The following is a 15,042-nucleotide window of genomic DNA, read 5'->3' on the forward strand; positions in this document are numbered from 1 at the left end:
TTGAAAATCTTGTTGACGACCCTTTGATACGTAGCTCCTGCATTCTTCAGGCCAAACGGCATGACTTTATAATAGTAGCTTTCACGATCAGTCATGAAAGCCGTAAACTTCTCATCTTCCTTATTCATAAGGATCTGATTATACCCTGAGTAGGCATCCATGAAACTTAGAGTTTCATATCTTGCAGTCGCATCTATCAAGAGGTCAATCCGAGGCAACGGATAGCAATCTTTAGGGCAAGCCTTGTTGAGATCTGTGTAGTTTATACACATTCTCCACTTCCCATTCGCCTTTTTTACCATTACCACGTTTGCTAACAAAGTTGGGCATTCAATTGGTTCTATAAAACCAGAATTCTTCAGTTTTTCAACTTCGCCCCGAATGGCTTCATACTTTTCAATGGAGAAATTTCTCCTTTTCTGTATCACTGGTTTCACCTTCGGATCTATCCAGAGTTTATGCTCTGCGACAACCCGATCGATTCCTAGCATGTCTTCAGCAGACCATGCAAATATGTCATTATTCTGTTGAAGAAATAACTTCAACTCATCTTTGAATTCCTCCAGCTGTTCAGACCCGATATAAGTAATATTCTTCTTATCTTCGGTACACGGTTGGATTTGCTCCGGCTTCTCCACTGGTTCGGGCCTTTGCATTTCTGCTTCTTCCCGATCGTCTCGGACTTCTATAGGTAGGGTAGTCACCTTCCTCGGGCCCTCCTTGTCTTTTAAATAGGCAACGTAACATTGCCAAGAGATCCTCTGGTCAGAGGAAACTTGACCGATTCCCATATCAGTCGGGAATTTTATATTCAGGTGTTTTGTCGAAACAATAGCACCTATCTTGGATAAAGATGGTCGCCCGAGGATAACATTATAAGCTGGCAGTTCCCGAACCACCAAAAAATTTATTCGGACGGTTATTTCCTTAGGAAAACTTCCAATAGATAAGTCCAACTGGACAGATCCTTCCGCCACCGCAAACGACCCTCCAAAACCATATAGATGCGTGGATGAAGGCTCCATCAAGTCCTCATCCACCTTCAGTTTTTGATACACTTCATAAGAAATTAGGTCAGCTGCAGACCCTGTATCAACCAAAACTCTATGCACTTCCCGACGTGCAATTTCTACCTTGATGACTATGGCATCATCATGAGGTAAACAAACGCCTCTTTCATCGTCCTCGCCAAAGGTGATAGAATCGTCACCATTCAGCTTCTTTCGCTTCTGCGTCTCTCCGGTTCCGACAAATTTGGATTTTGTTTTCAAACTTTGAAGTTATTCGAGCTCTGGTCCTCCGAAAATGGTAAGGATCGGTGACCGAGTAGCTTCAGTCACCTCCTTGCCCTTCTTAGACTTTAGAGCCTCCCTTGATCGTTCTGAACTAACCGAACGATCCCTTTTAGGAGCAGCCGCGCATAGCTCACGTGGCTCCTCCCTTCTTCTGCTAACAAAATTGGACAAGTGTCCCTGAGATATTAATCTCTCAATATCTGCTTTTAGATGACGACAGTCATTTGTATAATGACCATAGTCCTTGTGGAATCGGCAATACTTTTCTCGATCCTGCTGCTCTCCAGGTTTCAAAAGAATTTTAGGTTGCCACTTCAAAATATTTTTTCTTTTGATGATATTTAGAATATCAGCCCGAGGAACATTCAATGGAGTATATTCACTTTTACCGGGAGACCTCTGGCGCCGAGCTTGAGATTTTCCAACCCGATCGCGGACATTTTTCTTCGGCTTCTGCTTCTGGTCAGGAGCCTTCTGTTCCTTATTGGAGACTTTGTTATCTCCTTGGCGCGCATCTAGGATCTCCATAACTTCGGCCTGCTTCTGGCATCTCTGTACTAACTCAGCATAAGTTGCAGGCATATCCTGTAGTAATAACTCCAGAAGTTTACGGTTAGTGAGTCCAAGTGAATAGAGCGAGTTTTGGCTACTTGCTCATCCAAATTTTCTATCTCCATCGTTACTTTGTTGAATCTTTTCGAAACTCTCTCGATCGATTCGCTTTTTCTTTGTCTGACAGTAAACAAGGTTTCTTCTGTTTTCTTGACCTGTATTCCACTCTGGAATCGCCTGATGAATTTGCGAGCCAGTTCATTAAAGTTTACGATCCTTCTGAGGGGAGGTTCGAAAACCACTTTTGTCTTTGCTCCGGTTAAAGATGAACCAAAAACCCTGCATAAAATTTCATCAGAATTACCTGAAACTGCCATGGTCTGCTGATAATAGCCAATGTGGGTCGTTGGATCTCCGGAGCCATCGAATGTAGAAAAGGTAGGCAAACGGAAGTTATTGGGAAACTGATATCCCGCAATTGGCTCGGCAAAGGGGGTCTTCCGAATAACTGAGTAAATATCCTCAGTTATCCTTCCCTTAGCCAACTGCCCTAACTTCTGATTGATGTTGGCCAATTCCTGACCAATCTGGGTTGGGTGATCATCAGCAATATGATCACGACCTCGATTAACACGATCTTCACGAGCTATTCGATCATCACGAACGGCCCGTCCATCACGAACATTCCGCTCATCGCGAACTGCTCGATCATCACGAACGGTTCTTCTGACAGTTGGTGAGTGAGTTCTCACTCTTGTATCCAACCTTGTATTTGAATCGGTTGTACTTTCCTGCGGTCTGTCAAACCGATCGTCTCGCCTAGCTTGATAGTCAATTCTCCTAGGTCCTCGATCACCTTCACGAAAGTTTTGACCGATATTCCGGTCTTCAGCCAATCTTTGATCACGTGGCAGCGCACGCCTCCCTGAATCGCGTTGATCAGGTTCTTGTGGTAAAACCACTCGTCTGGTGAGCATGCGGAGTGCTTGGCTCACCTCCAAGAGTTGAATCTTTACCTGATTCAATTGATCTTGGAATGTATCAGGAGGATTACGTCCTCCCTGACCACCATCTACTTCGATAGAATTTTGGCTTCCCTGGGGAACATCTGGATTATTCACCCCAGGGATCTGAACACCGGAATCGCGTTGTGCAGCGGCTGCTGCCTATCTAGTCACCATGGCTTTACAAGTGTTTCCCACAGACGGCGCCAAATGATGCGTCCAAAATCTGCTCAGACCTTAATTCTCCTCGTGATGACTTGCAAAACGAAAGCGTCAGATGTGGCCCGACCGCGGGGGTCGGGAGTCCACCTCCGAAGGCTAAGTCAGTTGATGAACTTAATCACAAACGGCTCTGCTTGAAGCACAGAGCTAAGGAATGAAGAACTGGGAAAGGTGATCTAGATCGTAAGCCTTTGATAGTTTACGTCTACCAGTCTGTATTTTTTCTCTCTTTCACCTCGTATGGCAGTGAGGTTTATATAGAGTGTACCTTCGAATCTCCTTCGTCGGATGCACTTGAGAGCCTTCTTTGAATAGTCGTTGGATCTTAACAGTTAGATCCGTTGAGCGATAGACTTCTACTAGTTTGGACTACTAGAGGACTCCTGAGATAACCTCTAGGTTATGCGATGTTTATCCCTTCGATAATGATTAGCCGCCGCTCCATTCGAGTCTGCCATCATTAGGGTAATTAACCTAATCCATAAGTTGAATTAGGGCGTGCTTGTAGCTGAATAAGTTTTCTTCCTCAGCAAGCCACCTTACGGATTCGGTTCGCTCGGGAGCGAGTCGAATCCTTCTGTCTCGACCGGAGTCGAGGATCAAACCAGGTATGAACCCGGTTCGATCATATTTTCTCCATATCACTTTCATATCTTCTTTATTTATTGCATTTGTTCCAAAGACTTGGTAGGAAGCCTATGCTAATAAAAATTGGAAGGCAGCAATGGTAGAGGAAATGCAGGCTATGAAGAAGAATGGTACTTGGGAGTTGGTTACTCTTCCTCCATGGAAACAACCGTTAGGTTGTAAATGGGTGTTCGTGGTAAAACATAACATGGATGGTTCAATCAACCGATTGAAGGCTAGATTGGTTGCAAAAGGGTTCACTCAAACCTATGGAATTGGTGCAAAATTGAATACGATCAGGGTCTTGTTATCAATAGCTGTGAATCAAGATTGGGATTTACATCAATTAGATGTAAAGAATGCATTTTTGCATAAAGAATTAAAAGAAGAGGTCAACATGGAAATCCACATGGATTCTCTAACAAGAAAACAAAAGGGAAGGTTTGCGGCTGAAGCAATCAATTTATGGGTTGAAGCAATGTCTCCGGTGTTGGTTTGGACGCCTCCAAAAAGCTATGACATCTATAGGTTACAAGCAAAGTAATGTTGATCATACTCTCTTTGTGAAAAAGTCAGGACCTCACATCACACTTCTTATAGTTTATGTAGATGACATTGTCATCACTAGGAATGATGGGGCAAAAATACAAAAGCGGAAGATCTTCCTCGGAAAGGAATTTGAGGTAAAAGATCTAGGGAAACTCAAGTATTTCCTGGGAATTGAGGTCGCTAGATCAGAAAAAGGCATCTATTTGTCACAACGCAAGTATATCCTAGACTTACTTTCGGAAGTGGGAATGTGGGGATGTAAAGCCATAGATACCCCAATTGAAGCAGGCATTAAACTTAAAGAGAAAGAGGGAGTACCAGTAGATAAAGGGAGACATCAGAGGTTTTGAGGTTGGTCGGAAAATTGATTTATCACACCAGACCTGACATTGCTTTCTCAGTAAGTCTAGTGAGGTCGTTTATGCATGACCCATACTCGACTCATATGAATGATGTTATTAGAATACTTCAGTATTTGAAATCCACACCAGGAAAGGGAATACTTTTGTTACCCTCAGATAATTTGAAAGTGGAAGCTTATACAGATGCTGATTGGGCTAGTTCACCTGACAGAAAATCAATATCAGGATATTGTACATTTGTTGGGGGCAATCTAATTACCTGGAGAAGCAATAAGCAAAATGTGGTGTCATTGTCTAATACAGAGGTTGAGTATAGATCCATGGTTCAAGGAGTATGTGAACTTTTATGGCTAAAGGGTCTATTACAAGATATTGGGTTTCCTATTACAAGTCCCATGATGTTATATTGTGACAACAAGGCTGCCATCAGTATAGCCAATAATCCAGTGCAACATGATCGTACAAAACATATTGAAATAGATAGATTTTTTGTCAAAGGAAAGTTGGAACAAGGGCTGATATGCATGCCTTTCGTCAGATCTAGATATCAAGTAGCTGACATCTTTACTAAAGGACTGAAGGAAGGAGATTTCTACCCTATTTTGAGCAAGTTGGGCATGATTAAAATCTATGCCTCAACTTGAGGGGGAGTGTTGGTTGGTTTAATTATAAGTTGTGGTTCAAGTTATTATTATTCAGTTGGTTAGTAAGGGTAATTATGTAACTTTGTATATTTCACATTATTATAAATAGGAAGCTTAGGGGTCGCATTGATTACCTAAGGATTCAATTATTTCCACAGCACGAGATCCTCAATGATTCAGTAGTTGTGGTGAAGATGGTTTTCAGCAAGGAGATTAAGAAGCAGGCAGTGCAACCACCAGTGAGACCACCATGGGTGAATGCAAAAGTTACTGTAAGGAATGGCGGAAGGTGGCACTCGTAGCTTTATGGGAAGAGAAGACGGAGATGATCAGAATCCACGAAAAGCACCAGCCGCATCCCATTGCCGATGTTCGTTGTTGGCAGCAGGACCTTGAAGATATTATTCTTCCAAGTGAGGTACCAATACTACCGACCACCACTTGTTCATAAAAATGCTAGACTAAAATTATTTCAGACTTTTGACCCTGGTGGAAGACCTCAACCTTCTATTTCTGATCCTGAAGTGTTCGAAGAAATGCCACAGCAGGATAATTGATCATTTAGCTTGTTTTAATGACTTTACGCGTTGACATGGATTCCACTTGCTTAGAGCTACTAGCACAAGGTTCTCATTTGACATTGTTGTTCCTAGTTAACATTGGTTTCTTTGCTTCTATTGGGTGGATTTTCACTACAAAGACAAAATGTGCAATTGTGGAGGAATCCGAAAATTCTAGGCTGTAAAATTGGTTCTCTCACTCATGTCTTCTGGCTACACTGCCTCTACTCTCAATATACATCACCATTGGCCCAGCAATGCTTCTCAACTCTATGAGAAGGATGACCTTGATAATGATTTAGTGCCAAGGTACAAGGCAACTATGGTATTTCCTTCTCAAACTCTAAGGGGGCAAGAAAAGTATAAATGGAGGCTTTATAGAGTTACAAAAGCAGAGGAGACAAAGTTCACTACATGTTATTATATTGGTATTGTATTGGTTGTTGGCAATACTCATAATCTTGAGCAGGGTTCCAAGATTCATTACATGATATCAAGTTCCTTGGGAAAGAGAGTCAAAGGAAAAATGTGCAGCGCCAGTTGGAATGATCTTACCCATCTTTTGTTTTATAGCTGCAGTCAAGGTAGAGTTATCCCTGCTAGGAGCCATGAGTGGGCTTCCACGAACCAAAGTCAAATGTTTACTCTGTTCAGGCTTTAGTGAAACAGATTTTTGGCCATTTGGCAAATATATTCCAGGAGAAGTATGCATTTCATTAATGACAGAAAAATAATAACCTCTTCAAGTTATGGCCAGCTGTTTGAATGTACCAAAGATACAGAGGAATACATTAAGTTCAGTTGATTCAGCTGGGGCTTTTCTCGAGTGCTGAATGTACATCTCACTTGGACAGATTCTTCAAATCCTTCTATCTAGCTGTCTTCACTGGGGCAATAGTGGCTTCCACCATGGTAGTCTATATACAAATGAAACTTGAACGGGCATCTGCCTTTATTTCATTAACCATAGCCAACGGCATTTCATAATGGTCTTTGATTATCCTATAAGACACTCGGCTTCTTTACCTTGGGAGAGATGAACTCCAAGGTTCCTTAACTTAATGAGTTTGGCCCTAGTAATGCAGATGTTGGGTGGTTGACGGCATTCACGCCACGATTGATGGCATGCAATATTGAAGAACGATGGAAGACTCTAGGAAAGTACTTACATTACCTTGGGGTTTGTCAAGATGGTATATGGAAAATTCTCTCTGAAACCCATAGTTTTCTGTATCGATTTAGAAACAACACTTGCACCAAAGGCACAATTTTTACAGGACATGGGCACTTGTGAAGAAGCAGTCAGGAGCATGTTAGTCAGGTTCCCTCCTTTTTTAATGTGCAGCCTCTTTAAGACAATACAGCCAGTGATTATCTTCTGGATTACAAAAGCTGGAGTTGCAAAGAGAGCAATCGGAAAAGTGATAGCCTAAGGATTAGAGTTCTTGGGGTGCAACGTTGCTAATAAGCCTGAGGTTATGATAGCCGATTTTCCCATATTGCTGAGGTACAATTTGGATGTCCTCAATCCAAAGTACTGTTATCTGAAAGAACTATGGGCAGGCTGTTGCAAGATCTCATTGACTTTCCAAACTTTTTCAGTTTCTCTCTTGATGATAGAATACTTCAAGCACACAAAATTCTGATGGAATGCCTGATATACCTCGACCTGTGTTATGTGTTAGCAAGTACTGATGGAGAATCCAATCAGCTAATTGAGGCTGCAGTGCAGAGGTTTGTTAAAACGATTGTAGATCTTAAGGAGCAGGAAATTCTATTATCTTGGAGCTGCAGCCCCATCATAATGATGCAGCTCAAGCACGCATATGGAAATATTGGAAGGCCATACGGTGAGGAAGGGACCATGCAGGTTTCATGGGCTATAAGCATGGCTCTTGAGCTACATGCTGGGGGTGATGAGTTGCAAGAAAGAGCATGTGTTGGAGTTTTGTTGCATCTGAACCTTGAGGACAAGGTTCTCATAAGGGGTCGGTAATGTTACGATCTTGGTTAAGGGTTATGTTGGGATAATTGTAAGGGTATATTGGGTTGGGAAGTTAGTGGGGTAGTATGGTCATGGTAAATGAATATTAGTGTTAGTATGGTCATAACAATAGAGGGATACCTTATTATAAATGTAATACGAGAAAGATGCTTGGGGAAATGAAGAAAGTGTTAATTCCTGAATCCTTATTTCTCTGTGTGCTTCTTCTTCTTTCCCAATTCCCAATCTTCTGAATTGCTGTTTTCCCCTCTGAATTCCTCTTTTCTAAGCATCAAAATCCAGAATCATAAGATAATCAATGTAAAAGAAAAATCTGGTATGATCATATCCAGGAGACAACGAAAGACCACCAAGGGATCAGCATATCAATCTAACTTCATCGTGACTTCTTTGACAGGTCACAATCAAAACAAAATCAGTTACGAAATCCGAACTGACCAACTCTGTCTTAGAACTTAAGGAGTTAATATATGGGAAGAGAAGCTGCAACATTGATACAAGAAATTTCCATACCTGGTGAACCACAACAAAATCACCAACCGAGAGACTTAACTCACTATCAGCTTGGGCATCAAACGGGTGTATAACCTACATGAAGAATGGTTAGAGCCATCGCCAAGAAAGAATTAATTGAAAAAACATAAGATGGGAAGAAAAACAAATTAGGAATGGGAGATGCAATGATCTTAGAGATTTATGGTTCTTAACAGAGCCTTTGTGCTGTCAAGATTCTCATAACATAGAACCATTAAAACTTTGCATACAAGCTGGACTCAAGGTGGCAGACTAGTTTACAGTTATACAAATGATATCGATAAGTAAAAGCAGAAATAGTTCTACCCATCATTGTGGTCTATTTAGAGGGGAGGTTACATGTAAACCTTCACCTTTGTACCAGTACAACAGTTGCACATTACACATCCATCTAGGTTCAGCGAACTGGAAATCATTAAAGCTTATCACATCCTGTTATTGTTGATACTGATAAGCTTTCAAACTGGCGAAGTCATAAGATTGCTGGGACTCGCATTGTAAAGTTGCGCCATGTTTTACATACCATTTAAGGCTGGTGGAAGTAAGACTTGAAATATGGTCTGCTGAAGAGCTTCTTATGCATAAGAGGATATTTGCCAATGAAGTGCTCAGCATTATGATGTTCTCTCATCTGGAGGCAATCTAACTTTTCCCAGTCCTTTCCTTGTATACTATCCCTGAAGGGAAGCAGCCATACCCCTTGTTTCAGATGATTGAGCTGTTCAATCCGTGGTGGGAGATCTCACGAGATATCTAGCTAAATGAGATCAGCGAGACGAAAGGAGAGACAAGATGGGAGAGATGGGAGATCTCGCCAATTGGGGTCCAACCACATGCTTTAAGGGGTTTTAAAACCCCCTATCTCATGCGAGAGAGGCATATCTCACCTCTCTCTTGCTACAACTCTCCAATCATGCCGGAAAATTGATTTTTGGCCAGAATGTTTTGTGGATTCAACTAGATTTCAACTTCTAAACATCCTTAACGCATCTACAACATCAGATTATGATCATTCAAGTCTATTTCAATTAGATCTTCAAAAAAGTAAGATTTTCCCAAAATTTGAATTTTTTTTGAATAGAATGTTCTACAATGGGTGTGTGAGTCTAGTATAAATATATGTTGATCTACTAGCTTCGATCTACACTTTCATGGACAAAATTTAATTTTCTGCTATTAATTTATTTTTTGAATTTTCGTATTTAAAAAATATAATATCTAAAAAATTAAAATTAAAAAATATAACGAATACTTATGATATGAATGTGGTTATCAATTATGTTAAACTACATTGAGAGGGCTACAACCCCATGTAGTCATATTTGGTTATCATGCTTACTATATTTTTTTATTTAAATAATTAAATAAAATAATTATGAAAATAATATTTATTAAAAAATTATCTGTTTTACATATTTTTAATTATCTAAAAATAATTCTAATGATTATTTGGGAATATTCATGTATGTATTTCAGTGTTGTAGACTTGTGGCTTAAATGACAACTAGTGGAGTGGCAACACTGACTGTGGGATTTAGGACATTGCTTGGCAACATGAGGATCAAGTAACTGCCAACAAAAAAAAATCCCGATACTAGCATTGCCTCAAGACCTTGAATTCTAGTGGTTCAACCAGATTAAAGCAACATTTGGTTGGGGGCTACAAAGATGTTACCAAGTGTTCCAAGGTTCCTTATGAAATGTAAAAAGCAATTGCAACAACTTTAAAGGGAGGGGGACAAAGAAAGGATGAGATGGAACAAAAGCAAAGGGAATTTGTGGATATAGTATTGTGTAGAGCTTTTGTTGACGTTAATGAGGAGTCAGACGACAATGAGGAGAGGAGGAGGCATATGGGTATTAAGTCACAGGTCGAGTGGAGACGGATAAAAGCTACAGCGTAAGCCAACAGATAGTCCTTACATTTTGAAAATGTGAGGCAATATGAACAAACAATAGGAGTATGTGGTTTGGGGTCAGTGGCATCCATGCCACTTAGACATAGTTTTCATGGAAGCAGGGGAAGTGAGAGAACTGAAAGGGGGAGGAAGACTGCACGTTATGATGCCACATTTGACCAAGACCCCTCCCTCTTCAGGCATCAGGACACCTATCAAATAAGCATTCCATATATGTTTGTTGGAGGTAGAGAAGGTAGTAGGAAGGAGGAAGCTAGGTTGGCGATTAGCAAATTCATGCTCCACAACAACATTGCAGCCAATGTAGCCAAAACACCATACTATCAGGAGATTATCAATGTCATTGTTAGAGTAGGTGTAGGGGTTAAAGGCTCAATAGCTTGGAAAGTAATGAATAAATATTTACCAAAGGTGAAGCAGGAGGTGGAGGAATACATTGGTTCATTGAAGGAAAGATGGACAACATATGGTGTTACCGTGACGGCTGATGGATGGACTAGTCCTACTAGACAGTCCATCATTAATTTCATGTTGAGCTATAATGGAAAGACATCTTTCCTTAAGTCAGTGGATGCCTAAGATAAAATTAAAGATGCTGATTACCTTTACAAGCTTCTTAGGCAGGTGGTCCTCAAGGTAGGGCAAACAATGTTGTCCAAATTGTCATAGATAGCGGTGCTAACTTCAAGAAAACTACTGAAATGTTGATGAAGAAGAAGAGTAGCAGGATCCACCTCTTTTGGACACCATGTGCAGCACACTTGATTGATCTTATGTCGAAGGACTTCGGGAAGAGAAAGTCAATCAATATTGTGGTTGACAAGGCTAAAAGGGTCAGTAATTTTATTTACAACCATAGTTATATGCTGAAGATGATGAGGAACCACTGTAAGGGTGAACTAGTAAGACCTGGATTGACTAGATTCGCCACCAACGATGTAGCTCTGAAAAGCTTCCAGAAGAAAGTGGTGGGTGACACATGTTTGCAAGTGAGGAGTAGTTTAATTGGAGTGGAACTAGCCATCTTGATGTAGTAGTAGTCCAACAAAATAGGACAATGGGCATTTTAAAGCCTATCGTGTCTGTTTTAAGGATGGTGGATTCGGAGAAGAAGCCCACAATGCCCCATATATTTGCTGCCCTCCATCAAATGAAAGAGTTGGTTAGAGTTGTAGCCACTGGCTCCTTCAAATCCTATGATAGGATTATCGATGATAGATGGGAGACGCACTTGATGCATCCTTTGCACTTGGCTGATGAGTAACTTTTAAGTCTTTAAGTTTTTGTTATACAATTTAATTTACATTGTTAACAAGGAAGAAAATTCAACCGAAACAGGAAGTTCGACCTTGCAAAAGGCCAAAATTTTGATGTTTCTATTGAAATTTCAGTCGAAACTGGACACTTTTTTCTGGAAATTGGAACTTCAATTTCAGGCCTCATATGAACTAAAAATGATTTGGATTCTTGCATACTACCTATTTCAAGCATAATAAACACAATGGAACTAGTATTTTGCTAAAAAAAAAAACGATTCAAAATTTATCATTCAAGGATACTAACAAATGACTGGTTCCGACAAGTGCAAACGGTAATGCATACACGCATAGAATCATCAACATAAATGGATTGTTTGGTAGAATGGTTACATATATAACAAGTCAACAAAATAAAATGATCGACTAGATCAAGTGATGGTGTCTCACATATATTAAGTTGAAGCCTATATATCATATATACATAAAATAAAAATACATAATTTAAAAAATAATTATTAAAATTAGAAATGAAAAATGGTAGCAAATAATAAAAAGATAAGTTTAACAAAACACAATCATAGATCATAGTCTAAGGCTAAACATATATTAATTTCAAGGCAATACAAGATCATTTAAGGCATAAACAAAAACAAAAATAAAAAAGGGGAAGTTTGGAACTGTTGGGCATGGCTCATGCTTCAGATTCTATGGTTGTTAGAGTTTCCTTTGTAGCTGTTGTGGCTTAGGAGGTGTTTGGAGGCAAAAAATAAGTAAAAGAGGTGTTTGAAGGCAAAAGAGTAGTGGAAATTAGGTGAAAATGGGATAGAAATCAACAAAAACTAAGGAAAAACAAGTTAGAATGTTGAAATGGTCGAAATTTCGGTCAAACTGGTTGAAATCTCTAAAATTTCGGTCGAAATTTGACACTTTTCCGAAATAATTGGAATTTCGTTTCAAGTCGAATTTTCGATATAATTGTTAATATGTTTTAAGTTAAAACATAAAATTTACAAACAAGTAAACAACCAAATCATTAACCAAATTTTTTATTTCCACAATACATACTTACTACCTTAACCCAAAGTACCATTACAAGAACGATCTGGGGCTTAATGTAAGGCTGATGAATGCGGTGCAAGACATGGTGGAGAAGCTTGTGCCAAATTTTGTCTTACAGGGGACAATTAATGGAGAGGTGAGAACTTACTCAATTGTTTCTTTAACTTCTTGCATTAGTGCATACACAATAGCAAAAGTACAATAATTAAACAATTGGTGCACAGATCAAGGATTTCACGGATGCCTCTGGGAGTTTTGGAAAGCCTTCTGCAGTTGCAATTAGGCAAAAAATTGATCCTGGTAAATAGTCTATTACTATAACTCTATAAGTGATAACTGATAACTCCATAAGACTATAACCTATAATTTATATAAGTGTTAAGATTTACTAGCCTAATGCATTCTTATATTTGGTTATGCAGCTGACTGGTGGGTGTTATATGGAAATAGTTCGCCAAATCTCAGGGACATAGCAAATAAAGTACTCTCACAGGCTTGTTCATCCTCTGGTTGCAAGAGGAACTAAAGGACCTTTTGGCTCATCCATAGTAAGGTACGGAACAGATTGGGGAGTAAGAGGCTCGAGGACTTAGTGTATATACATTACAACATAAGGTTGTGAGTAGGGCACCTACAAGATGATATGGATGACGAGAATCAGGAATCGAGTTGATTGATATATTCCACGAGTCCCTCGTAGAGGATGAGGAAAATGATGTTATATGTCAATGGGTTAGGGATCGAGGTGGCTTAGTGTTGGATGTGCCAGGAGGGGCAACCGGATCCTACCATTGTTGCTGCCATGGACCCAGATGTTGTGGCTGACCACATGTCTTTTGATGAGGGTCAAGATGTTGTAGCGCATCAGTGGGACCAAGTGTACCATTTGTGGAGCCACCTAGTCAACTTGAAACCGATGAGGTGATGTCTAGTAGTGGGAGTTCAGATGATGAAGATGATACCATCCCTCCAAGTCAGCCATCAAGTCATGGAAGCAATCAGGCTGGTGGTGTTGCTGGTGGATGTTAGGGTCAACAAAGGGAGTCACCTTCACCAAGTCCGAGTCATTTGACACATGTGAGCCACGATTCCCCTATTGCTCGGACTTGTAATAGGAGTAGGAAGAGTTTATCAAACAAGGGACAAACAAATGGTGATGCGAGCATGTAGGATCTTGAATTGAACATGAGAAGTATGAGCCTAGATCATGATCACAATGGTTTGCAACAATAGAGTTTGGCCAATTGGCAGTCATCGGAGTACCTATACGGGGATCACAACCCTGGGTCAGATTACATTGGGTATTCTTCTTATGGAGATCATGCTATTCCTCAAGACCCTACACCTGAAGAGTACAATATGGGAGTGAAGGTTGGTTATTGATTGACTGGTTTAGAGACCCCTACCCATATATTCAACAGCAACACGAACAACAAGAGCAACAATGGCTTTTTCACCCACCCACGATTGACGGTTACCCAAGAGTGCTATTCCTCAAGTATTCTAACATGAAGACATATCGGTCCCACATAAACCGATATGTGACATACTACAGTGATGAGTTGGCATGGGAGTCATATGTGGCCACCATTTAGAATTAGTTGATGCAGAATGCTAAGTGATACTCTTGCAGTCTTATGAACTTATGGATTTTGATTTATGACTTACTAAAACTTCTTATGGTTAAAAATTTTTGAAGACATTTGAGTTCTTTGATAGTTTGATGTCTAATGTATTTGATAATTGATAGTTGATAACTTGAATCACTTGATATCTCTACATTACATATTGTCTGACTTTGCATATCACAACATTTCAGTTTTACACATAGGGTTGACTTAGAAGACATACTTAAGGCTATTTTCTCACAAATCCAAGGCCACCAATGTGTTCAAAAGGCCTTAAATAGGCTAAATACTAAGTTTCAGCCCAACCGAGGCCCTAAACACACCGAGACGGGCCACAGATTTTACGCCAAAAAATTGGTATATCTCGACCGAGATGTCACCATCTCGAGAGATCTCGGTATTTTGAAGTGGCAGAATCTCTCTCTCAAGCGAGATCTCCCACCATGGTTCAATCCTATATAGTACCAATCCAGCCTGCTTAAAGTAATAAGATCCCAGTATGTTGAAAGTGGTTTTTCCGGTAACAAGCTCTACTGTTGGATGAGTTCTCCTAAGGTTCAACTTTATTAGAGTTTTGGTTCATGTAAATTTCTAGTTTTTGTTACCCAAGTAAGGTTGTTTATGTAATAATGTTCTTTCCACTTTATAATAAATAAAGGGCTTGAGATCACACTTGAGATCACACTGATCTAATTAAGCCATTCTACAACAATCGGCTTTCTCAACATGGCATCAGAGCCTCGAGACGATTAGGGAAGAACAAGAATAGAAGAAAGAAAAAAAGGAAAGAAGAAGAGAAGAAGAATTCACCACTGCACTACTG

General features: G+C 40.0%; 1 protein-coding gene across 5 annotated transcripts in view; it reads right to left on the bottom strand.

Annotated features, from left to right (window-relative positions):
• Positions 1-15,042, bottom strand: part of LOC149012085 (SH3 domain-containing protein 1-like) — a 137,912-nt gene that overhangs the window by 15,229 nt on the left and 107,641 nt on the right. For all 5 annotated transcript variants that reach the window (XM_089159512.1, XM_089159509.1, XM_089159511.1 and 2 more), the window contains one exon: positions 8,334-8,408. In XM_089159512.1, coding sequence (XP_089015638.1) covers positions 8,334-8,408 — 75 coding nt within the window. The remainder of the gene's footprint in view (positions 1-8,333; positions 8,409-15,042) is intronic.

This window comes from Hakea prostrata, chromosome 6, assembly GCF_041222555.1.
Source record: "Hakea prostrata isolate BN-2017 chromosome 6, UWA_Hpros_2, whole genome shotgun sequence".
NCBI classification, from domain to species: domain Eukaryota; kingdom Viridiplantae; phylum Streptophyta; class Magnoliopsida; order Proteales; family Proteaceae; genus Hakea; species Hakea prostrata.